Source organism: Taudactylus pleione, unplaced genomic scaffold, assembly GCF_031769625.1.
Source record: "Taudactylus pleione unplaced genomic scaffold, aTauple2 ptg000541l, whole genome shotgun sequence".
In the NCBI taxonomy this organism is placed as follows: Eukaryota; Metazoa; Chordata; class Amphibia; order Anura; family Myobatrachidae; genus Taudactylus; species Taudactylus pleione.
In genome coordinates, this window is record NW_028284943.1 from 3,314,684 (window position 1) to 3,340,268 (window position 25,585).

A 25,585-nucleotide genomic window follows, 5' to 3' on the forward strand; every position below is an offset into this window, starting at 1 on the left:
TATAGCTTGTAAACAATCACTCAACACTAAACAGCGGTCTCTGATTAGCCTTCCATTTCTCAAGTGTACATTTTTGTGGTTTGCATTCTAAATGTATTGAATTTTGTGTCCTTGAATAGTCTGGACGATTTACATGTTTGCTTTGATAATAAATATTTAAAATATAATACAATTGCATTATGATCATGTCCGGTTCAGCTAGGAATCTTAACCTGATGAAATGGTGATCACTATTGTTTGTGAGGGATTGGGTAATGTCAGATACAGGTATGTGATTAGTACAATGAGCTGCTATTCTTGTCTAGAAGGCGTGTATCTTGTAACCGAGCACTCACCCCTCCTACACATGGTGGTAACTAGTTGTTGTCACCCGGCAACAGCAAAGAGTCACGGCAACTGAATGATAGACTGGGAGGGTGCAGAGCTGTTAGTGCTTTGTACAGGGATAGAACTGTGATAAGTTTGTTGTAATTGGGCTACATAAGAGGCAGATGTAACTGTGAGAAGATTGTGGTTCTCCGTAGTTGCCTTTTGCTTTTTATTCTTAAATAACTGCACAAAGATGAGCTCCCCTTCGGGGGTACTGTTGGTCCCACATGGCAAAAATGTGTTGTTGTTTAGAAACGGTGACCATTTCCACAATGGGCGCCGGATGGTAGTCAACGAAAAGCAGTTTGTAACATTTGAGGCTTTCTTAAATGAGGTGACTACTAGCATCCAAGCATCGACCGCTGTGCGCAACATCTACACTCCACGTAATGGTCACCGTGTGACACAGCTCAGTGACCTGCATAATAGGGGACAGTACGTGGCTGCGGGAACTGAAAAATTCAGACACCTCGAGTGAGTATACATATTGCTTGATGCGTGCGCAATTGGTGATTTATACCAGTGAATATATGTGTATCATTTTAAAATGTGACCCCTGCCTTTCTCCGCACTGCCTCTATGATTCCCATTTTTAGAATCTTGTTTAGCAGACCTCTTCTCATAGTAACAGTAGGGCACAAGACTTTTTTTTTTTCCTGTATGAACTGAAATGCAGCAGTAATCCTCTCTTTTGTCTTTTTCAAACTTTATGTATAAGCTAGTCCATACTCGTTCGTATAAAGGAGGACAGGAAATCCAAGTGTCCCTGTAATTAATGTATATGTTAATATATTGAGCTATCAAATTGTGTGTGTGTTTGTGTGTGTTTTTTTTTTTTTTTTTTTTAACTTGTGTATTAATAAACATAGCACATTTGCCCACATAGCTATGGGGGAATAACCATTTAGAGGGCATTTAAAGGAGAATATTAATGCTTTCATTTAGTCCTATGTAACTTGGGCGTTCTGTAAAAATACATAAACTAGAACACTGTACATAGCATTATAATTTAGTAATGACAGAAATTACTAATAATTAACATTTTGAGTATCGGTTAAAGGTAGGTACCTTTTTTGTTCTCAACACTTTTTCAGATCTAATATTGAGTAAAACCACAAATATGAACTAATTTTCCTAAAATTCTGTAACAACTTACTTTCATCCATATTGGTTCTAAATGTGCAATTATCTCAAAAATTATATGTCCTGAGATTGAGTTAATTTTAAATGCTCCACAATACACATCGGTATGCCATTTTCTGCTCAAAGAACTATATTTATTTGAAATTTTGAAAGGTATACAGTATGTAATAGCCTGTGACTTGCAGTCAGCTGCAAACTGTTGGTGATTTAGCTTTCAGATTTTAAGCAAATAAATAAAAAAAACAACAAAAAATGCAGGGTACTACTGATATCATTTTGTATCCTTAACATATACAGTGCATCCGGAAAGTATTCACAACGCTTCACTTTTTCCACATTTTGTTATGTTGAATTTATTCCATTTAGGAATAAGGCTGTATTTTTGTCCTCTAAATTTTACACACAATACCCCATAATGACAACGTGTAAAAAGTTTTTTTTTTATGAGATTTTTGCAAATTTAATAAAAAAAAAACAACTAAGAAATCACATGTATATAAGTATTCACAATCTTTACTCAATACTTTGTTGATGCTCCTTTGGCAGCAATTACAGCCTCAAGTCTTTTTGAATATGATGCCACAAGCTTGACACACCTATCTTTGGCCAGTTTCGCCCATTCCTCTTTGCAGCACCTCTCAAGCTCCATCAGGTTGGATGGGAAGCGTCGGTGCACAGCCATTTTCAGATCTCTCCAGAGATGTTCAATTGGATTCAGGTCTGGGCTCTGGCTGGGCCACTCAAGGAAATTCACAGAGTTCTCTGGAACCCACTCCTTTGATATCCTGGCTGTGTGCTTAGGGTCGTTGTCCTGCAAAAAGATGAACTGTCGCCCCAGTCTTAGGTCAAGAGCGCTCTGGAGCAGGTTTTCATCCAGGATGTCTCTGTACATTGCTGCATTCATCTTTCTCTCTATCCTGACCACTCTCTCAATTCCAGTGGCTGAAAAACATCCCCACCGCATGATGCTTCCACCACCATGCTTCACTGTAGAGATGGTATTGGCTTGGTGATGACCGGTGCCTTGTTTCCTCCAAGCAACGCCTGGCATTCACGCCAAAGCGTTCAATCTTTGTCTCATCATGGTCTGAGAGTCCTTCAGGTGCATTTTGGCAAACTCCAGGCGGGCTGCCATGTGCTTTTTACTAAGGAGTGGCTTCAGTCTGGCCACTCTACCATACAGACCTGATTGGTGGATTGTTGCAGAGATGATTGTCCTTCTGGAAGGTTCTCCTTTCTCCACAGAGGAATGCTGTAGCTCTGACAGAGTGACTATCCGGTTCTTGGTCACCTTCTTAACTAAGGCCCTTCTCCCCCAATCGCTCAGTTTAGACAGACTGCCGGCCAACTCTAGGAAGAGTCTTGGTGGTTGCAAACTTCTTCCGTTTACAGATGATGGAGGCCACTGTGCTCATTGGGACCTTCAAAGCAGCAGATATTTTTCTGTAGCCTTCTCCAGATTTGTGCCTCGAGACAATCCTATCTCGGAGGTCTACATACAATTCCTTGGACTTTATGCTTGGTTTGTGCTCTGACATGCACTGTCAAGTGTGGGACCTCATGTCCAATCAACTGAATTCACCACAGGTGGACTCCAATTAAGCTGTAGGAACATCTCAAGCATGATCAGTGGAAACAGATTGCACCTGAATTCAATTTTGAGCTTCATGGCAAAGGCTGTGAATACTTATGTACATGTGATTTCTTGAGCTGCATACATACAACGATTTTTTGAACGATTATCGTTAAACGATATCGTTTAATGATCGTTTGAAAAAATCGTTCACTTTCTGAGTCAAACGATGAACGATAATCATTCATGCGCGTTCACATTTGTAGTTCAGTCAGGCTTGTCAACTCAACGATTTTCATTAAGGGAATATGCAAAAATCGTTTGTAGTTCAAAAAAATCGTTCATTACACTTTAAAAAATCAGACAGAAAATTGTTCATAAAATCGTTTGTAACAAAATCATGTGTATGCAGCTTTAGTGTTTTTGTTTTGTTTTTTTTAGTAAATTTGCAAAAAAAATTAAATATATATGACGGATATTTGGATCGGCACTCAATCCAACCACGGTAGCATGCCCAGGTGCACCTTGATTAAGGTTTTGAGGACAAAAATGAATTTATTCCATTTTAGAATAAGGCTGTAACATAACCAAAATGTGGAAAAAGGCAATCGTTGTGAATACTTTACGGATGCACTGTAGTGTAGATATTGCATACAAGTTCTAGCGAGCAGGTGGCAACAGATTTAAGGCTTATTCCAACGGTTCCCAAACTGTGCGCCATGGCACCCGGGGTGCCTCGGGACACTTGAAGGGGTGCCTCAAGTTGGTGGTCTAGCTCCAAATCAAATTTTTTTTTATGGTCAATGTAAGGAATATGTGGACAAACAAAAGCTCTAACCTGTCCACCACCACATAACTGAACCTGACAGGTAAGCACAATTTACTTCACTTTACTACTGTACATTTTTTTTTTTTTTTTTTCAATAACAATAACAAACTTTTGACTTAGGGGTGCCGTGAAAACAATGCTGATACTCTAGGGCGCTGTGACTCAGAAAAGTTTGGGAACCACTGGCTTATTCACGTTTTGAACCATATTTATGATTCCTGTAAGAATCATTTGTCACATTATGATGAACTAACCATGAATGCAAAAGTTAGTTGTCGGAATAGAAAATACTACTACTATCCTCTATGGCAGGTGTTTCTAACCACAGTCCTCAACGCACACTAACATTCCAGGATTCAAGGATAGCCATACTTAACTGAGGTACTAATTAAGACACGTGCTCATTTTGATTTAGCCATCTATGTTTAAGCAAGTATATCACTAAAACCTGGACTGTTATACTGCTTTCACACCTAAATTCCGGGTCTGACCCGGAGGTTGGAACAGGGTTCCAAACTGGATCAGACCCGGAATTTAGCCGGCACCGACCCAGGAAATACCAGCGTCGGCGCCGTTCACACCGGAGCCGGGTCTGCAGTGACCCGGCTTGGAAGCGGACTCTTGGAGATGACATCTCCAAGTGCCATTGAAGCTGGCAAATCTGCCGGCATGCGGTGCACTCCAGGTCATCGTGACCCGGATTGCGCCGTTTACACTGCAGGGTTTCACAGGTCATTCCGGTGTTAAACCCTGCAAGTTACCTGGGTTGGATTGCCGGGTCACTTGACCCTGGAATCCAACCCTGGTTTTAGCTCTGGTGTAAAAGGAGTATTCGTGTGCTTTGAGGACCGAGGTTGGAAAACACTGCTCTATGGTGTACATATATTAGTTGCTCCCTGCATATCTAACTTTGCTTGTTTAATGTATTGACACAGTTACCTTCATATTAAAGTTACACCACCTGTGGCTGCTAAAGTTAAAGACATTCAACAGGTAAGTTAACAAAAAACTCTATTGTATTAAAGGCTATTTCCTTGTAAAACATTGAGGAGGAGGAGGGTGCTCCCATGGGGCTCTCCTAGCTTTTTCTGACCCTCAGTCTTTTAATACTGGCAAAGTGTTGACCACCAACAAGAGGAATCTGTATCGGCAGTGAGCAGAGCAGGACCTCTGGTAAGTTTTCTAAGATCGGGTTAAACTGACATGTTACACCCAAAATATAATTTTCAGTTTTTGGTAGATAACTTGTTTAGATATGTTATTCTTTACTGGGAACTTTGCTGATGTGTAATGGGCAACTATTGTGTGTAGCTATATAAATGGTTTATTTAAAATATAATTTTCTGTTTTCATAGTACCTTTTGTCTTCCACACAAGTGGGGACAAAATTCTAAGAATCTATCACTTTATTACATGACCCACACACTGTTGGCTAGTACTTTCTTTAAACTCTGAACATTTTTTAGTTTAAGGTTGGTCTATCTCTGCTTTAGTGAGTCAAAAGTTCAGCGGGGAGAGTCGTGTGAATTAGGACAGCAGGAAGGGTGTTAATCTGGTGTCATGGTGTTCGGAGGTGAATTCAGGAAGGGCATGAACCAAATACACTACAGAATAATTAATGCTAGCAGAAATATGTTCCCACCCTAATCATGGTCTCTCTAGGTTTCTCACAAGCTGAAAGTCGCAGGCCGTTGGAGAGAAGAATCCTATCTTCCTTGTATCATTCAGTGAGTATTGTCTCATCAATTTCAAATACTTTGAAGCTTCAAGTAATAAGGCTAGACATATACTTGAGAGACAATTAAGTACTGTTGGTGATAGATGCAGTAATGAGTTAATGGCAGGGCTGGATTAAGGGGGGGGGCGCACGGCAGCCCTGGGGCCCCCCACAGGGTCAGTGTGACCTTACCGAGAACAGGTGCACAGTGGCAAGGTATAATCCAGAAAATTAGATGGGTAGGTCAGTTAAACCAATGGTGGTGTCACTAAAAGGATTAAGAATTGTGCGTATAGACATGCAAAATGTTTCTTCTGTATATGTCTTTTTTTTTTTTTTTTTTTGTAGCCCAAACCACTGGTAAATGTCACACATACAGCCATGTATGAAGAGCAATATTTTTAGTTTGCATGCAGCTGGTGTTTTTATGTTTTTAGGCTTGTTTTTACAGCCTGGCTTGCGATTCTTGGTCAGTGTTTTCCGAAAAAAGTGCAACAAGCTCATTGAGATTTGGGAAAGAATAAAAAGCAAGTAACTTTGCATCTGGACAAACCATGAATACAAAGGGTGCAAGTACATAACATTTTTTTGTCATACAGGGTAAATACTGGTTACTGTTGCATGTAGGTGATAAAGGCTGTTTCTTTACTTTTACACTGCAATTAAGGCTGGGTACACACCTAAAGATTTTCTGTCCAACCAGCCAACTAGTTGACTGGTTAGAATGAAAATCTGGTAAGGAATGGGAGTAAATGATGATCAGCAATTTGCTCCTAAATGCCAGAAAACAGATCAAAATGGTCGTCAGCAGGGCCGGATTAAGGCTTGTGGGGGCCCCAGGGCAACTAATTTGTGGGGGCCCCCACAATCCTCACGGGATCTACCACGCTCCTCCTAAGTCACACGGAACCTACTACTCCATCCCTGGCGGCCAGGGGAAAACGCAGGATTTTCTAGGGGGTTTCTTATATAATATATAGATATAGATATATAGATGTCATCTTTTATTAATCCCTGAGTACCGCAGTTCTCGTATAATATATACTGTATATATTTATCTATATCAAACATATATATATTATATAACATGCACACTAACATACACATTTACAGTATACACACACATACACTAACACATATGCAGTATACTCACACTAACACATACATGCACATGTGCAGTATACACACAATAACACATTCAAACACACTAACACATACATGTATACACACTATAACATTACACGTACAGTGCATACTTACACTTTTGATTGACATAGTGCCGCTATTTGTGGTGAAATTGCGGGAGGAGCATGTAGAGTTTGCTCCGCCCCCATTGTAGCCAGCCCCAGCCAGCTGTACTGTAGGAAGAAATCGTTTGTCAGGGGGGTTTCTAGGTTTTCAGAAACACCCCCCTGCAAGCGTTAGTGGCCCACAGCTAATTACTTACCTGACCCGAGTCCCGGCAGATCTGCTCCCTAATCCCCCTCATCAGCGTCACGTGACACTGATGAGGAGACCCGGGAGCCGCACTCTGCTGTATGCAGCAGCACTGACTATGCTGCTGCATACATTAGAGCTCAGTGCCACGGCAGCTGAGCCCCCATCCGGGAACAGGTGCCACCAGACGCCTGTTCTCGGCAGGGTCACAACGACCCTGTGTGGGGGCCCCTCTGTGTGTGGGGGCCCAGGGACGACCGCCCCTGTCGCCCCCCCCCCCCCCCCTTAATCCGCCCTGGTCGTCAGACAAGTTTGATAAATGTTTGATCAAAACAATTTGTTCAAACAACAGTTTTTGTTAATTTTTCTGCATTTGCTAGCAAATTGCTGATTGTCATTTGCTTTCATACCTTACCAGATTTTAATTTCAACCAATCAACTAGTTTGCTGGTTGGACAGAAAATCTTTAGGCGTGTACCCAGCCTTAGAGTTCACATAGGAACATCCCTTCAATCTCGCTACATATTTTAAATATACCCCACCTGCAGGTTTTGCCAATGTGCAAATATGCTCCCTTTTTTTTTCTTTTGTTACCAACTATAATTCATACCCAGGGTCTCTAAGTGTTTGGGACCTCTCCTAAGGGAGAAAAACCCCTTTATTCCAGGACCTGTAAGCAGGGCCGCCATCAGGGGTGGACCACTGGGCCTTGAGTCCGGGGCCCAGAGAGCATGGAGAGAGAGAGGGAGGCCCGGTTGGCAGTGACAGCCAGGGACAGTAGAGAGAATAGCTATACATTGCCGACAGTATTTCAACTATTTGGTGCTGCAGCCAGACAGAGCTTGCAGAACGGCATCCAATTGGCCGCTCCTGATTGGCTGCCAGTTCGCAAGCTTTGACTGGCTCACCGCCCTCGCCATAGTCGAAATGCTGTCTGCGATCTATAGCTATTCTCTCTACCATCCCTGGCTGCCACTGCCACCCGGGCCCCCATATCTTCTACCTGTGCCAGCTGAAGAAACCTCTAAGGTACTCCTTGACCTTGCTGTGTGCCCCCCCTAGTCCAGCCAGCCTCCCCCCGTAGTCCAGCCAGCCTTCCCTGCCCTAAGCCTCCCCCACCCCCTGGAGTCCAGACAGCCTTCCCTGTCTCTCCCTAGTACAGCTAGCCTTCTCTGCCTAGCCCCCCCCCCGTCCAGCCAGCCTTCTCTGCCCTGTGCCTTCTCCCCCTAGTACAGTCAGCCTCTGCCCCCCCAAGTGCAGCCAGTGAAATTGAAAAAAAAAAAAATATATATATATATAGTGTGGTGTGTATGTGTATATATGTATGTAGAATCAATGTTGCTTTCACTATATTTATAGATTCTTTGAGAATTTTTAAACTGTTTTATAAACCAATTGATGTCTGACCCCCGATGTAGCTCCGCCCACCTCTGCCCCATCCCCCCTGAGGGGCCCTACCTATTTTGACAGTAACAGGCCCCACAATTTCTGATAGCAACCCAGCCTGTAAGGACCGTTCTAGAAAGAGTTTTGGACTTCCCTACACCAGAAGTCTAGAATAGGCCTCTCTGTCTTTGCTACTTTGCTTTTCTGTTGAGAACGCAAAGTATTCCTCTCATGGGGCATTCATGGACTAATCATAATAAGACCCATAACTTTTAAGTCAGGGATGGGGAACCTCAGGCCAGAGGGCTTTATATAAGGCCCTCGGAATCATTTGGTCTGGCCCTCTGAGCTTTTTTCTGCTATCCTCAGCTGGTTAGCAGGGTGCCTAGAAAGGCACCGTGCAGCCAGAATCTATGCAGCAGTGCCGCCTGGAGCGTCCTTGGGTTGGGTTCTCAGGTTGCTCCGGGCATTGCTGTAATCACTGGCGAATGTGACCCCGTCCACTTGTGACATCACACGGAGGCGTGGCCTGCATCGGGCCCGCAAATAATGTTATGTATATCAAAATGGCCCTCGGCAGAAAAAAGGTTCCCCACCCCTGCTTTAAGTGAACCATCAAAAATTTCAAACCTAACGACTAATAAAACTTCTAAAATTGGCTTTCGAAATATTGAGTAGGATTAATTATGAAATAAAATCTTTATTTTGTACAAGTGGATTAAATTATTGTCCTCCACAGTTGTTGTTCATTATTTTTATAGTTCTCCAGTATATATTTCACCTTATACGCTCTATTTCTTTATTTAATGAATCGTACAAGTTTATTCAAAACTAAGAGCCTGATTCAGGTTGGATCGCAAGGCTGCTTTCGCACGCAGCCAGCCGATGTTCGCATTCTGTGCATGTGTATAACACGCAGTGCGCTTGCGTGAAACGGCCGATGCAATCACGGTGAGCATGCAGAGTCTTCACACAGTGAATGACAGGAAGTGATAGTTTTTGAGGGTGGTGAGGGGGGTTGGTCAGAGAAATGCAGGCGTGCCTGGGCATTTAAACGCCGTTACAGGGGCGTGCATAAATAAGCCCCTGCAATAGCATACGCTGGCAGAGGTTTAGATGGGGGTAGGAATTTTAGCAGTTTGTGCGGTCGGGTTAGGTCTACCACAACTGTGCGGATGGTTCCGATGTTTTCGCAGACTTGCGGATCCATTTCATGGGAAGTGGGCGGCTTTATACAGTGGTGGGCATCCTGGTATAGAGCTGCGATTGCATTCATTAGCATATTTTCGCAGCGAGCGGGGGTGCGTGCGAACGCAGCCTTGCAATCCAACCTGAATCAGGCCCTAAGGGGGTCATTCAGACCCACTCGCGAGCGGCAGTACGCTCGCAAGTGTGTCGATGTTCCCCACTGCGCATGCGCACGACGGAGGGAGCTCCGTCGTGCGCATGCGCGAGACCCGGACTGCGACAGCCAAGCTGTCGCTGCGGGTCTCGCACCAAAGGGGGCGTGCTGTCGATGTTGATTGACAGCACGCCCCCTTTGGTGGGCGTGCCTGCCAGACGGAGGCGTTCCCATGGGAACGCCTACCGTCTGCAGCCGGCCCCACTGACATCACTAGTGATGTCAGTGGGAGTGATTTTGGCTCTGATAGAGCCAAAATCACTCCAGGGCTTGTGGCTGGGAAACCCTACCGCAGGGTCTCCGTCGCAAATCCGATGGTCGCGATGGTCCAGACCATCGCGACCATCTTTTTGGCCGCTCGCATATGCTGTGGGTGGTCACCCACAGCTATGCGAGCGGCCAGGAGGCCGCTCCATTTTCATGGAGGATGGCCCTGATTCAGAGCGAGCGCTCTGGTCAGAGCGTCCGGCTCTGAATCAGGCCCTAAGTCCACTGTTTTTATTTGTATTATCACAGCGAACCAGTTGTCCCTGTCACTTTTAGTATTCTAGTTCTAGAACATATATCCTTAATGCATAGTAAAATTGTAGGGATTATTCAGATCCCATGTATGCATCAGCCTTGTAACACTCTACGCTGCTATCTTACTCCAGCACCTGGAGCAGATTACATTTAGCAGTTTAAAAGAGTGTTGTGTATAGGGAATTCGGTAAATTCTCTTATCTCTGTGTTCTGTCAGAACTTTCCCAGTAGTCCAACACCTCCATTATCTATAGGGGCCCATGATGGCTGGAATTCTACTACTTTATCCAGAGCAAAAACCTGATAAACATCAAGCAAAACAAGTACAGTGACAAATGTGGGGAGAATTAAAATATTTATTTATTTATTTTTTCAGACCCAATTTAGTCTAAACCTTATTGTTGTATGATCGCAGATCAAAAAATTTGGACAAAATGCTAGTATGAGTTTAAAGAGCCAATACTTGCAATTGTCATGTAATCCTTACAATTTAGCTCTGGTGCAAATTAGTATGAGTTGATGATTAAATAGTATGAGATTATGAGGTATATTTTAATAAAGTGCTGATTTTTAGAAGTGGAGTTGTTGACCATAGCAACCAATCAAATCCTACTTTAACATTTATTTAGCACCTTCTAGAACAGTGGTCTCCAACCTGTAGCTTGCGAGCGACCGGTAGCTTGCGGTCTTAATTTTGGTAGCTCTCCTAGCTGCAGTACTGCTGAGTAAACTAGGAGGAAGTGATACGTGCTCCCCCATGGCATCTACGCCATGCGTGGAGCCACAGGGCAGGTGATTGCCGCAGTTGTGCTTCCCTGTGGTTCCACACACACTGCGTCTACGCTACGGCAGAGCGACTAACTCCTGCCCAGCCCTGCCGGAAAAATCACACAGCAGCCCTGCCTATACAGTATCTTTTGCTTTTCTACTGCACGCAGTGGAGTAACTACCATAGGTGCAGGGGGTGCGGCAGCTATGGGGCCCGGTCCTCCCCCTGCATCTAAGGTGCCAGGCTACGGTCCGCACCCTCCTCACTCCCCTCTCTTTGACTCACCTGTTGGCTGCTCCGTGATCCCGCTCCCCGCCCCCCCTCCCACTCCTTGGTTGCGTCCTCCCGGTCGGCTCCAGCTCTCCTTATTGACTGATACTGACGAGGCATGGCCGCCTCTGCCCAGCTTCAGTCAGTGAGGAGCAGACAGAGAGGAGGTGTGCCTACCCTGCACAGCGTGACCATGGAGCAGGTATGTCGAGGAGAGGGGACCTAGGGGAGGCCCATGAAAAGTTTGCTATGGGGCCCCCCTAGGTCTAGTTATGCCCCTGACGGCACGTACCTATTTGGAGATGCAGATTAACAGTGAAATCTGCCTCTGCTTAAATTTTATTTACAAACTACAACAATATCACTAATAATGAAATGCATTATTGTTTTCTATTAAACTTTTTTTTTTTTTTTTTTTTTCCTTAAATTACCTCAATTGTTTGGTTATTAGCCAGATTTTCTTTCTACAATTTTAGTAGCTCTTCAGAAGGTTTCATTTTACTAAAGTAGCTCACACCTCAATTAAGGTTGGCAACCACTGTTCTAGAAGATAATGGCTAGAATCTGATTCGTTGCTATGGGCAGTATCTCCACTTCTAAAAACCCGAACTTTAGTAAATATACCCCTATGTTTCTATTGTGCATTATTTGTCTCTCCTCATCATTTTCAACCGTACTAGTTAGTGTACTCTTTTGACAGTGTTTTCCGTAATGGAGATCTAATGACCCCACCTGTCCGGGTTGTTATACCCCCAAGCATCCTGAAGGAGTGGGAGCTGGTCCTAACCCTGCTTACTGAAAAGGCCAACCTGTACAGTGGAGCAGTTAGAAAGTAAGTGTAGTCTATGGGCACAAAATAGGGCTGTGTGTCTTTCAATCTATGTTCTGATCCCTGTGTCTGTTGCATGTAACTCCCTCCAGGGTGTGCACTCTAGATGGAGTCTCTATCTCATGTGGAGCTGAGCTGGTGTCTGGTGAATATTATGTTGCTGTTGGATCAGAGAAATATAAATGCCTCCCATATGAAGAACTCCTCACTCCACCTGGAGGAAACAAGTACAGCACTTAAGATATTTCTCCATATTCTTTTCTTTAAATCTTTCCTTCCAGTTATGTTCTCTCTCTCTCTCTAGTAAGCATTTTCATCATTTTTGTTTTTACCTGAGCCATATTATGTCTGCTTTAGGAATCGCCCTGGTGTAAAGCGCAGGATTCCAAAAGTTATGGTAAGCATATGTAGGTGTGTGACATCTGTCATATGCTTTATGCCATGCTTGCATGTGCCAAATTCCTTGGTTGTATTTTACTTTTGTGATGATGGCCTACTGTGGTAGTGCACCAGAAATGTACTACAATTATTTGATTGGTCACAAGCCATGCTTTTTTCTATGAAGAAAGGTACTGGTACTCACCTTAACTACTGAAGGACATGTGGCCGGGTAAGTGTCTCTCAGGTCTGTAATGGACTGGTCAGCTCATGCAACTTCCAGGAAGGAATGTTATAATATACAAGTAATGGCAGTAGAAACTTCCTGTTTCCAGAAAGTAAAGGTGCAGATACTGGGTGCCATCAGAAAAAGCACTGATTACAAGCATCTTTTATTGTGACGATATGGCCTCCTATATTTGGTCATATAATTTAATTGTTGGTAACCATGCATTAACTGAGCATTAGTAAGCTGTCTCTAAATAAAAATCAACTATTGGGTCATCCGTGACATTTCTTTGTGGCCATAACTTGGGTCATTGTTTTCTAATTCATGTCATGGGAAAAATAATGCACTTGTATGAATATTAAGTGGTTTTCACAAATTTCAAATAAAAAAATGTTTAGTACACACCTTTTGTGTCAGATTATAATCTAAAATGTATCTGTTTGGTCTTTCGTGAGCAAACTGACCCAAAAAAATAAATGTAGTGTGCACAGACATATGTATGTGTGTATAAATATACGTATACTGTATATTTATTACGAATATATATATAATAAGATTAGTGAGTCACATCCTATTTGCTATGAATCTCATCCCTGTGATTGTACTGTGGCGGTTTCCTTAGGAAATATATTTCCTTTTTCCTTTCTTCTGGTCCAAATCACATATGGATTCACAGGATATTGTGTAATTACTCACCTAGCACTGATGGGTTTTGTAGAATGTAATTTTTTTTTTTTTTTTTTTTTAAATGTTTTTATTGAAAGCAGATTTGACATAGTACTGCAAAAATGTCAAGAAATTTGTAAAAATTTTTTTACAATATCTTGTATATAATATCTGGAAAACATACAATATCAAATGACAAGAAAAATAATCCCAGTTTTTTGTGAGTTAATATCTGAAAAACACACAATTTGCAAAGGTATTAAATAGCCAAAAAGAGTTTTTTGCATTTTTTGTATATAATCTATGAAAAACACACAATATTCAAAGGTACATAAGAATTCAATTGCAACAGTGTAAAATTATTTTATATATAACGTAAGGAATAAATATACGTAATACATTGTATGAGTTTGATCCATCAACATACAATACCAGTATATTTGCCTAATAGAACTATTGTCTGCATCTAATTTCAGCATAAATAGCGTTGTTATAGAACAAATAAAAAGAAAACAAAAGGAGAGGAAAGAAGAAGAGAGAGAATAGGAAAGAAAAGAAAGAAAAAGGGGGAAGGTATAGAGTGAGTCGAATGCCTCCGGACCTGTAGAATACAATTGTCAATATCAGATTTGCTTCTTGGTACAGAAGTATATTTATTAGAATAAAATGGTGGTACACAGGTTGTACAAATGTACAAATCTCAAGGAAACAACAAAAAAAAAAGATCATTAAAAGCTAAATTTAGATAAACAACATCCTCATTTTAACTGCAGATTCTAATAATAATAATAATAAAGAAGATTAGTCAATTTAATTAGCATGAACAACCAATTTATGTATGGCGCTCTAATTTCTTAGGCTGGTAAAGGATATAGTGTATCACAAGATGGTGTCAGTGACTCTGCTCTTAATGACTCTCCAACTCAGGTAAGTGAACTTCATTTAAATGAAACATAAACTGTGTGGATTTTTGTAAACTACAGATGGCTATAATGCATTATCTATGTTTAATTTCAATTCAGGGTGATAGTCGTAGGGTTCATTCCACGGGAGCAGCTATGAATTTCTCTAGTGTCAAACGGCCAACCAAAGAGGATTCTGTCTTCTATGCCAAGCCAGTCAGGGTACGTCCAACCCGGAAACATAGGCCCAACCAGGAAGATGCCAGGGGTAAGTACTTTCCCTAGTCTTTGCTATTCTATGTCACAATCATGTTATAAACTGTTCATTATAGCCCTGGCTTATTGGCATTTTATGTTTATTTTTTTTACTTTGTTACTAGTTAAAAGGCAGTTAGAGTCACAAGACTTATGTGCTGATGTTGTTCAACCTACACTGATTCTAATTCTTTTTGCAGAAGAAGGGGGAGTATTTAAAGTCAAAGAAACTCGACATGAGCTAGATGGTGCCCAGGAAGTGAAAGAAGATGCACATACACATGTAGAGGTCCCAGTGGATCAGGTACTTCTGGCTAATATGTAGTTATTTATTTCATCTTATCTATTTGTATTTCTTAATTGCTTACATTTTTAATCTGGATGTTGAATAATCAGTTATATGTATATATTTGTGTGTATATCTGTAAATATGTATGTATATATGATATATATTTGACAATATAATAGCACAAGGCTGCTGGCTGAGTGTATTATACAGGGTGACTTTTACATACTTATTATCTGGCAATGATCTTCTAAATCGCATTGATTATGTCTGTATAAACTGATTTGTCATGGTCTGGGTATTCTGTAGATCTGGCTTGGGACCCTTAGGTATGACGGATGTGCATAGGAAATGAGATAATACTTTAGCTCATGGGTATGAACAGGAGTATAGGTACACTAGTGACAGTGTAGGAACCACAGACTTGTGCTATGGATGGATACTGAACTGGAACCGGAGTGAACAAACCAGATCCACTGGGCAACCCCTCGTCTAGTGACCTGTGAAGGCCAGCAAGATGAAGGATATACTCCAGGAACAAGGATGACCTCCGGAACTCAGAACAATATAGTACTGGTAGATAGGAACTCAGAAGCCAGGAATCATAGTCTAATATATTCAGAGAACAACTTGAGGAAACTGTAACTCTGGTGCTGCCCTGACGCAAGACCTGGAACCGGTACCCAGTGAGAAACTCAGAAAATTGAGATTCAGGATAGTGAGTACAACTACTGGACACCTCAGTGTAGAGACCGTATACTGCACACTGAACCCTAGCCATGGAACCATCACCCTTCTCTGAACCAGCCCAAGACAATAGCACACATGCAGAGTAGCCTATAACTATCCTGGGAAAGGAACACGTGGTTCAGGCAATGGGTTACTCCCAGGAACTGGTTTAAATAGGAGGTGGTGAATAGCCGTTGGTCTGACTGACCAGGTGAGCACACAGGTGCATTAGTTAATCACAGGGAGGCGTCCCTGAGATGTCTTGGAAACAGAAATAAAACAATGTCTGAGTTTGTAAGGGATGCTAAAGGTGCGTATCCACTTGCTGATAGAGGAATGACAGTACGATTACAACATTGTAATCGTACAGTCGTTCCTCATCCTGTAATGTGCCTACATTGAACGATATGTCGTTCAGTGCAGACACCCTCCCTCATCCCCGAACATGCACAATCTGTCGTTATCGGCAGATTGACTGGCATGTTCAGGCGATAATTGATGTCTAAAACGACCAGCAGGAGCGTGCATCGCTGGTCATTTTCAACATTTTACTGAACTATTAATGAACGATTTAACGATGTCTTTATCGTTCAATCGCTCATTTTAATCGTCAAGTGGATATGCACCTTAAGACCCCGATTCGTGACAAGTTTGTATTGCTCAGATACTCATTACTAGTTTACTTCATTTTAATAAATACTGTATGTAAATAATGTAGCTACTAGATATTATTGTTAAAACCATATTGCAAATTAAATTAGTTGTACAAAAGAACATTAAAATATGAGCAATAATGTGTTTATTATTCAGAGATACATAATAAGCATTATGAGGATATGAGAACACACCCTAAATAGTTAGGTGGCCCATGTTTTAGGTTGAAACCGCCTAAGCAATACATGGGAAAAATACCACTTATGGAATTGAACTACTCTTTCCATACACCATTTATACAAGATAAATCTTAGGTCTATACATGTATTATTACAAAATGTCACCAGATTATTATAGTAGTAATGTTATATTATATTCCTTAATTTGTCTTTTTTCCCTGTAACTTTGTCTGTGTAACTCTACTTCCATCTCCTCTCCTTATTTTCATGTCTAATGTGTTGTTAATTCATTATTACTTTTGTAGTGGTTGCAGGGATTTTATATTTACCGAGTGCAGGCCCAGCATACAGTATATAAATGTGAGAATCATTGACTTTGCTTTTGAACTAGTGGAATGGGGATTTTATTAGAGCTATTAAAACTTAAAAAACCAAATGAGAATTTAAATACAAATAAAATGGTAAAAATAATTTTTTCATCTGCACATTTACAGAGAGAAGCAGAGATTGTGCAGGAGGAAAATGTTCATATGAGGACTTTACAAAAAGGTATGAGATGAGCAAATAGCATCAGATTAATAATACATTGTGCCGTATATGTCATATGTCTCCATGCTGCTCCTCACATTGCGGTCTCCTCTCTAGGAATGAAGTCTGAAGACTAGGGACATTAACTGTCTCCACTATACAGACAAAAGGACGATACCACAAACCGTTCCTATAATGATTCCAAGCTGTTTTTTTACTCATTAAGTATAGTCATATGACCTCTTATGAAAACCCCTCACCTTCATACAAATGTTTCCATGAGTCTAACTACTACAGGCAAACTACTATATTTCTGTTCCTTCAGGCCTGCCACATGCAGCAGCAATCTTCTCAGTGCATGTGCTTCAACTGTAGCAAAGTGGCCCAAAGACGGTGCATGTAAGGGGCCCCATTGAGCAAGATGAGATGGCCTGTGAAACATTAGATCTGTCCTGATTTTAGTTCCCCCTGGCTGAAAATGCAGTAATCTAGCAACCACGATATCTATGCATTAATTGAGCCCCATGAAATCCATACATATAATCATTCCATTCAATGCAGCTGAGCGATGATGCCAAACTTCCAGATCTAAATTGTGGCCAACTATAGTGAGGTGTTTTGGATAGCATACATATCTGACAAGATAATATATTACATGGATATTTCTGTGAAAAGCAGAAGACGGTCCAGCTTCACCTCCCCAATATTGTTCAAGACTGCTGGAAATGACATACTGTATTTGGCTGTACAGAAAGGCATATGGCATACTTTGTAAAAGATTTTTACTTTTAATAAAAAAAAAAAAAAGGAAATATAAAATGTTTTTTTTTCTTTATAAGGCCGTACAGGGCCCTGAGAGATCAGTTTCACATAGATGAAAAGTAAGTTTACCACTTGCTGTGTATACAGCCTAATGTTTATATAACATATATTCCACCAGTGGACAGAGGGGCTGATTCAGAGGTGGATGGATTTGCAGAGCAGCACACAAGCAGCTGTGCAAATCCGTCCATTTGAGATGAAAATGCAGAAAGATGTGTCAGACACCTCCTTGCTGCATTTGCAATCCCAGCACTACGACCAATGCCGCAGGCTGGGATAAACATCGCGACCGGTGGTTGCTCCTTTGGTCAGGATGTATGCGCTGAAACATCCCACAGCCTGGCCGGTGCCTGGTCATGCAAGAGGCCAGGATCTGCATCCGCCGACGCAGACCCTGGCCTCGTCCCTCCTGAAAAACTGAGACGAGACACGTCAGTTTCTGGCAAAGGCGACCAGGCACGCCCCTGCTCTGCCCCCCAAACCCTGCAGTATGTCAATCATGCTGCGCCTTGGAGGGTCTGCGAGTGAGATCGCAGGATCTGTTCTGCACATGTGCAGAACGGGTCCTGCGCAGACACAGACCCCTAACCATCGGATATGTGTGTTCATCCTCGGATGAACATGCATCTCTGAATCAGGTCCAGAGTCTTGAATTGGAAGATATGGTATGAATATAATCATGTAAACTTGGATTAGAGTTTGAGGCTTATTAGTGCATTTTAGCAGATGTATTAGTTATCCTCTGAACAATGTATGGCAAAACAAAAAAAAAAGATACAAAACAACCATTTAACACTCGATGAGGAATATTGAACTTATGCTGTAACAACAGTAGTGTCAGGGCCGGATTATTCATGGGGCGGGTGGAGCTGCAGCTCCAAGCCCACCATGGAAATAGGCCCACAGGATCCACTGCAGACAGTACTGACAGGGAAAATAAAAATCTCTGTAAACACTGTCTGCACTGCACTGAATCCTGACAACATGACTGTCTGTATTGCAGACAGTGAACTAGGATACGAATCCCGGACCATTCACACCCTCCCCCCTCTGCCGTCCAAAGCCGCGCCCCCGGTCAGACAAGCTCCGTCCCTGGCTTTCTAAATATCCTCTCTGTGCAGTTCAAACCTCCGCCCCCATGCTCCCGAAGCTCCGCCCCCAGGTCCTGCTTAACCAACCCGGCCTGGGTCGCCCACCATAGTTGTGTCCCCCAGGTGACCAGAAGCTCGGTCCCGACTCCCCGGGTCATCTAAAGCTCCCCCGCCTTCCTCTGCAACTGGGCTGACACAGCTGGCCCTGGAATTTATGAGGCTGAGGTGGAGCGCAGAGGCTGAGCTGCCTTGAACAGGAGGGAAGGCACCTGTCACCAGCTGAAAAACAGCATGCATAACCAGGTCAGTGTAATGCCTGCCACCTATGTATGTGTTTGTGTGTGTGTATATATGTATGTATATAGTGTGTATGTATGTGTTTATCTATGTGTGTATATGTATGTGTGTGTATATATAGTGTGTGTATGTATGCGTTTATATATGTGTGTATATATGTGCTCATCTATGTTTGTGTGTATGCAGGTTGAGTCTCCCATATCCAAAATGCTTGGGACTAGGGGTATTTTGGATAACAGAATATTCCGTATTTTGGGATATTTGCTTATCATGAAATATCTTGGGAATGGGACCCCAATATACACACAGAATGCATTTATGTGTAATATACACCTTATTCACACAGCCTGCAGGTCATTTTATACAATATTTTCAATAATTATGTGGCTCAAGCAAAGTTTGTGTACATACATGAAATTCATTTATGTTTCATATACACCTTATACACAAAGCCTGAAGGTAGTTTTATACAATATTTGTAATCATTTGTGCCTTAGACAAAGTTTGTGTACATTGAACCATCAAAAATCTAAGGTTTCATTATCTCAGGCATGCCAAAATTATTCCGTATTTCGGAATATTTGGATATGGGAGACTCAACCTGTATATGTATGTATATAGTGTGTGTATATGTATATATATATATGTGTGTGTGTGTGTGTGTGTATGTATGTATATATATATATATATATATATATATATATATATATATATATATATATATATACATACATACATACATACATACATACATACATACATACATACATACATACATACATACATACATACATACATACATACATACATACATACATACATACTTTGTGAACCTTGAAAAAAGACCCTGGAGGCTCTGAAACGTTGGGTTCTATGCTAATATAGATCGTCTTGTGCATCAGACTTTGAGTGCCGCAGTTCTTTCTACTTTTTCTATGCATCACTGAGGGCACCCAAACAGCTTGGTTATATAGTCAGGAGTGCCAGTTCAATATCTAAAGGGAGAGAGAGAGGACTGCAGCTATGTTGGCCTCCTGCTACAGCCGCAGTCTCAGTGTGCCCATGATGGCAGGCTGGCTGCGGTGCACACAGTATGGAGGGAGTTGGGAGTGAATGATGGGGGAGGTAGGAGGGAGCAGGGCTGTGCTGTATTATAGATAAAGGGCCTGATTGATGGTCAGACGCAGATGAGGGATATCACACAGTTTTCCAATTACTGGAAAACTGCGCATGTGCAGAACAGATTCTGCGATATCGCTCTCAGATCCTCCAAGCCGCAGCATGATTGCCATGCTGTGGTGTTTGGGTGGATGCAGCCTGGGCACCGTTGCCGGAAATGGAGACTGGTCACCCCTGTTTTCCGGGAGCACCGAGGCCAGGGTCTGTCCCTGTGGACGCATATTTTCTGGCCTCACAGGCTGCCAGCCTGAATAAGCTGGAGCTTACTTAGTCTGGCCAGTGCTGCCGCCATCGAGACCGATAGTCGCGATGGGGATCCGAGGCAGCGTCTACAGACACTGCACTCGGATTGCTCATGCTGTCAGGAGGCGTCTGCTTCCTGTAGACGCCTACTGCAGTATACAAATACTTGCTATACAGTGTTGCACAGCGGCTTCCTTGCAGCTGCCCAATACCGTCTGACCATGATCAGGCCCATACATCTGCCAGCAGCTTCCTATCTAACTTAACCCATTTCAGGGGCCATAATCGGTGGGTGTGATGTCCGTTGTATTTTGTGGTGGTCTTTGGAGTTCTCTGTATTATATGGCACTATTTGCAGTGTTCTTTGTAGTGTATGGTGGCCACTTTAGATGCTTAGTGTATTATACTGTATGGTGGGCACTGATGGTCTGTATTATATGGCACTCACTACTCTTTACATGGCAGTCACTTAATGCTCTCTGTATTATACGGCACTCACTGCGATGCTCTCTCTATTATACGGCACTCACTGCGATGCTCTCTGTATTATACGGCACTCACTGCGATGCTCTCTGTATTATACGACACACACTGCGAAGCTCTCTGTATTATACGACACACTGCGATGCTCTCTGTATTATACGACACACACTGCGATGCTCTCTGTATTATACGACACACACTGCGATGCTCTCTATTATACGACACACACTGCGATGCTCTCTGTATTATAAGGCACTCACTGCGATGCTCTCTGTATTATAAGGCACTCACTGCAATGCTCTCTGTATTATAAGGCACTCACTGCGATGCTCTCTGTGTTATATGGCACTCACTGCGATGCTCTCTGTGTTATACGGCACTCACTGCGATGCTCTCTGTGTTATAATATAGAGTGCAATACAATGCCATATATGGAAGTCCCTGTGATGCTCTCTGAGATAGTGTGTGTATGTATAATATATATATATGTCAGGTGCATAAATATTGGGGCATAGACAGAATTTTCATCTTTTAGCCTCTATTCACCACCACAGTGGCTTTGAAATGAAACAAACAAGATGTGCTTTAACTGCAGACTTTCAGATTTAATTTGAGGGTAATTACATCCAAATCAGGTGAACGGTGTAGGAATTACAACGGTTTCTATATGTGCCTCCCACTTTTTTTAAGGGGCCAAAAGTAATGGGACAAACTAAATAATCCTAAAATAACTTTCACTTTTTAATACTTTGTTGCAAATCCTTTGCAGGCAATTACAGCCTGAAGTCTGGAATGCATAGACCTCACCAGACGCTGGGTTTAATCCTTGGTGATGCTCTGCCAGGCCTCTACTGCAAATGTCTTCAGTTCCTGCTTGTTCTTGGGGCATTTTCCCTTCAGTTTTGTCTTCATCAAGTGAAATGCATGCTCAATCGGATTCAGGTCAGGGGATTGACTTGGCCATTGCAGAACATTCCACTTTTTAGCCTTAAAAAACTCTTTGGTTGCTTTTGCAGTATGCTTCGGACCATTGTCCATCTGCACTGTGAAGAACGTCCAATGAGTTCTGAAGCATTTGACTGAATATGAGCATATAATATTGCCCGAAACACTTCAGAATTCATTCTGCTGCTTTTGTCAGCAGTCACATCATCCAACAAATACAAGGGAACCAGTTCCATTGGCAGCCATACATGCCCACGCCATGACACTACCACCACCATGCTTCACTGATGAGGTATTATGTTTTGGATCATGAGCAGTTCCTTTCCTTCTCCATACTCTTCTCTTCCCATCACTCTGGTACAAGTTGATCTTTGTCTCATCTGTCCACAGGATGTTGTTCCAGAACTGTAATGGCTTTTTTAGATGATGTTTGGCAAACTCTAATCTGGTCTTTTTATTTTTGAGGCTCACCAATCGTTTACATCTTGTGGTGAACCCTCTATATTCACTCTTGTGAAGTCTTCTCTTGATTGTTGACTTTGACACATATACACCTACCTCCTGGAGAGTGTTCTTGATTTGGCCAACTGTTGTGAAGGGGTTTTCTTCACCAGGGAAATAATTCTTCTGTCATCCACCACAGTTGTTTTCCGTGGTCTTCCTGGTCTTTTGGTGTTGCTGAGCTCTCCGGTGCATTCCTTCTTTTTAAGAATGTTCTAAACAGTTGATTTGGCCACACCTAATGTTTTTGCTATCTCTCTGATGGGTTTGCTTTGATTTTTCAGCCTAATGATGGCTTGCTTCACTGATAGTGACAGCTCTTTGGATCTCATATTGAGAGTCGACAGCAACTGATTCCAAATGCAAATGTCACACCTAGAATCAACTCCAGACCTTTTACCTGCTTAATTGATAATGAAATAACGAGGAAATAGTCCCATTACTTTTGGCCCCTTAAAAAGTGGGAGGTACATATAGAAACCGTTGTAATTCCTACACCGTTCACCTGATTTGGATGTAATTACCCTCAAATTAAATCTCAAAGTCTGCAGTTAAAGCACATCTTGTTTGTTTCATTTCAAAGCCATTGTGGTGGTGAATAGAGGCCAATATATAAAATTCCATCAATGTCCCAATATTTATGCACCTGACTGTGTATGTATATAATATATATATTATTATTCTCCCTCTCTCCCTCTCCCCCATAGCATAGAGTACATAACTGGTACTGCATGATAGAAAGATTGTATTCTACAACCCCTTCCGGGAGGAGATACTTTTATGGACCACCACATCACCGTTATTTTGACTGCATCTGTAACAAGGTAAGAACCACAAATCTACCAGGTTGATGCCTTGCTATAGGCGCAGTAAAAGTTAGCCATTGCTGCCATGGTCCAGCATTGCCATTATTTTTTCTAAAATAACAGCAGCAAAAAATACAGTTCATTTATTAATTTACTGCAGTGGTTAGAGATGTGGGATGGACGCTTATAGAAATATGCCAAAATCAGTGAACAATTTTGGATTTTTTTTCTTATCTTATTAATGTAAAGGAAAGGCAGACCATACAGTTCTCACTCCCAATTGTTTTTCTTGTTATAGCTCCACTATAAAGTGGTTGAAGGTAGATGTCACATATGCCCTCCATGGAGATAGCAACACATTCTGTGTAGACCACACACTAGGCATGCCCCCACACAGGGGTGTTTTAAGAGAGATGGGGGCCCTTGTGCAGCCTCTGTTTGGGCCCCCTCCTCTCTGACGGCGGCACTGAGCGCTGTAGATCCTGGCTTCAGGCCAGAATCTACAGCACTACTTTCCCAGGGACATCTTTTCTGTGCATGTGAAGATCACTGGGAATATGGCAATCGCTCATTTTCCCAGTGAGTGTGTGCTGCTCTACAGCGCCGGTCTGGCGCTGCGGAGTACCACTTCGGGAATCGGCGGAGAGGTAAGTATAATTACCTATGGGTGCAGGGTGGGCCCCCCTGGACCCGGGGGCCCATGTTCCCTGCACACCCTTCACCCATTATAGATACGTCCCTGCCCTGCCCTCACGTCACTAGTCACATCACCACAGCGCTTATCAAACTCCCCTGTGGTGACACACAATAGGCCCTTCATAAATTTCAGCTCCAGGCCCATGTGGACCTTAATCTGGCACTGAGTAGTGTGCATAGCACTACAGGAGGGGCACTCTCCTCATTACATACACACACACGTATGACAGGCTAATAATGATGTGTGTACCTATTTGTTTACACTTCCTGGGAGTCTCTCTTACAGAAAAAAAGCTCACACTCTTTATTACTGCAACGGTATATCAACTTTAGAGATAATTCTCTATCCAAATAAAATCTATTCATACAATGGTAAACTAGGCGCAACCTGATTGGGAAAACACAGCACCAGATTACTCTATTTTAGCATAACTAAAACTCAATTTTGATTATTTTTTACTCTGCTGTATTTTAGGATTAGTAGCCCAATAACAAAGGTAATGTTTGATGGTTAATTATTCTACCACTTGTTAACGGGCCACTAAACATAAATAAAAAATGTGAAAGAGCATACTTTAATATACAGTAAATTAAGTATGCATCATTCCAAAAGCACATTACGTGTTAAATCATTTAGGGGTCTATTCATTGTTAAATATTTGCAGCATATTCCCCAAAACATCTGTTTTTGGGGAATATGCTGCAAATATGTAATGATGAATAGAGCCCTAAATAATACCTGCAAATATTTAATATACCCTGAATGTATCATGGAGGGATCGCAGCGGATATCTCCTTTTGGGCGCTATGATCGCATCCTGCGTCATGAGCGCTAATATCGTGCCCAGATTTAATTATTAATAAATAGGCCCCTTAGAGACAGAATCCAGCTTGACAGAAATTGTCCTCCATTTACACCACACACCCTTATTCCTACCTTAATAAACACACCAATCCATGTCTACTCATCTTCCAAACCCTATACACAAAATAAAAAATGGTGAGAGTTAGCACCCATTAAATGCTCACCCACCCACAAACTTTAAATGATAAAACGGAAACCATTCTTTTTAAAAAAAAATACTTGAATAAATATTTACAACTTGGACTTGATAAGTAGTAAGCCTGTTGAAAGGTTCTATTATCAGCAGACTGTAAGTGAAATGACCCAGTCGTATTGTGTTGTATACATCAGCAATCAATTGGGACCATTCTGCAGATGATTGTGTAAAAAAAATCTGCAATGTATGGGGTTTACAAATCGCAGATTCAGACCAAAAAGTGATTGGAATTGGTGAATCAGGTTGCCCTACATGTTGGATTTCACAGACCGATCTGGGCTGTAGATTGCTAGTGTGTGGTAATAATCAGCTGATTTGCAGACTATTACTAGTACAATGATGAGCCTTCCAAGACTGGCAGATCTGTGTTTTGCTGAAAGTGATCTGCAAATTAGAGAAAATATCTGTA

The 25,585-nt window shown here is 42.0% G+C and overlaps 1 protein-coding gene across 3 annotated transcripts; it reads left to right on the forward strand.

Annotated features, from left to right (window-relative positions):
• The first annotated feature begins 79 nt into the window (after positions 1 to 79).
• DCDC2B (doublecortin domain containing 2B) lies at positions 80 to 17,850 on the forward strand. Of its 3 annotated transcripts, none has more exons than XM_088451234.1 (11): positions 80 to 843; positions 4,850 to 4,907; positions 5,577 to 5,641; positions 12,118 to 12,249; positions 12,339 to 12,473; positions 12,604 to 12,643; positions 14,378 to 14,446; positions 14,542 to 14,689; positions 14,877 to 14,980; positions 17,019 to 17,073; positions 17,170 to 17,850. In XM_088451234.1, the coding sequence occupies exons 1-11, from the start codon at positions 563 to 565 to the stop codon at positions 17,187 to 17,189; spliced, it is 1,107 nt and encodes a 368-aa protein (XP_088307360.1). In that variant the 5' UTR covers positions 80 to 562; the 3' UTR covers positions 17,190 to 17,850. The 3 variants fall into 3 exon arrangements, with proteins under 3 accessions (XP_088307360.1, XP_088307361.1, XP_088307362.1); XM_088451235.1 differs by having other exon boundaries at positions 14,880 to 14,980; XM_088451236.1 differs by lacking the exon at positions 14,378 to 14,446.
• Positions 17,851 to 25,585: the final 7,735 nt, after the last annotated feature.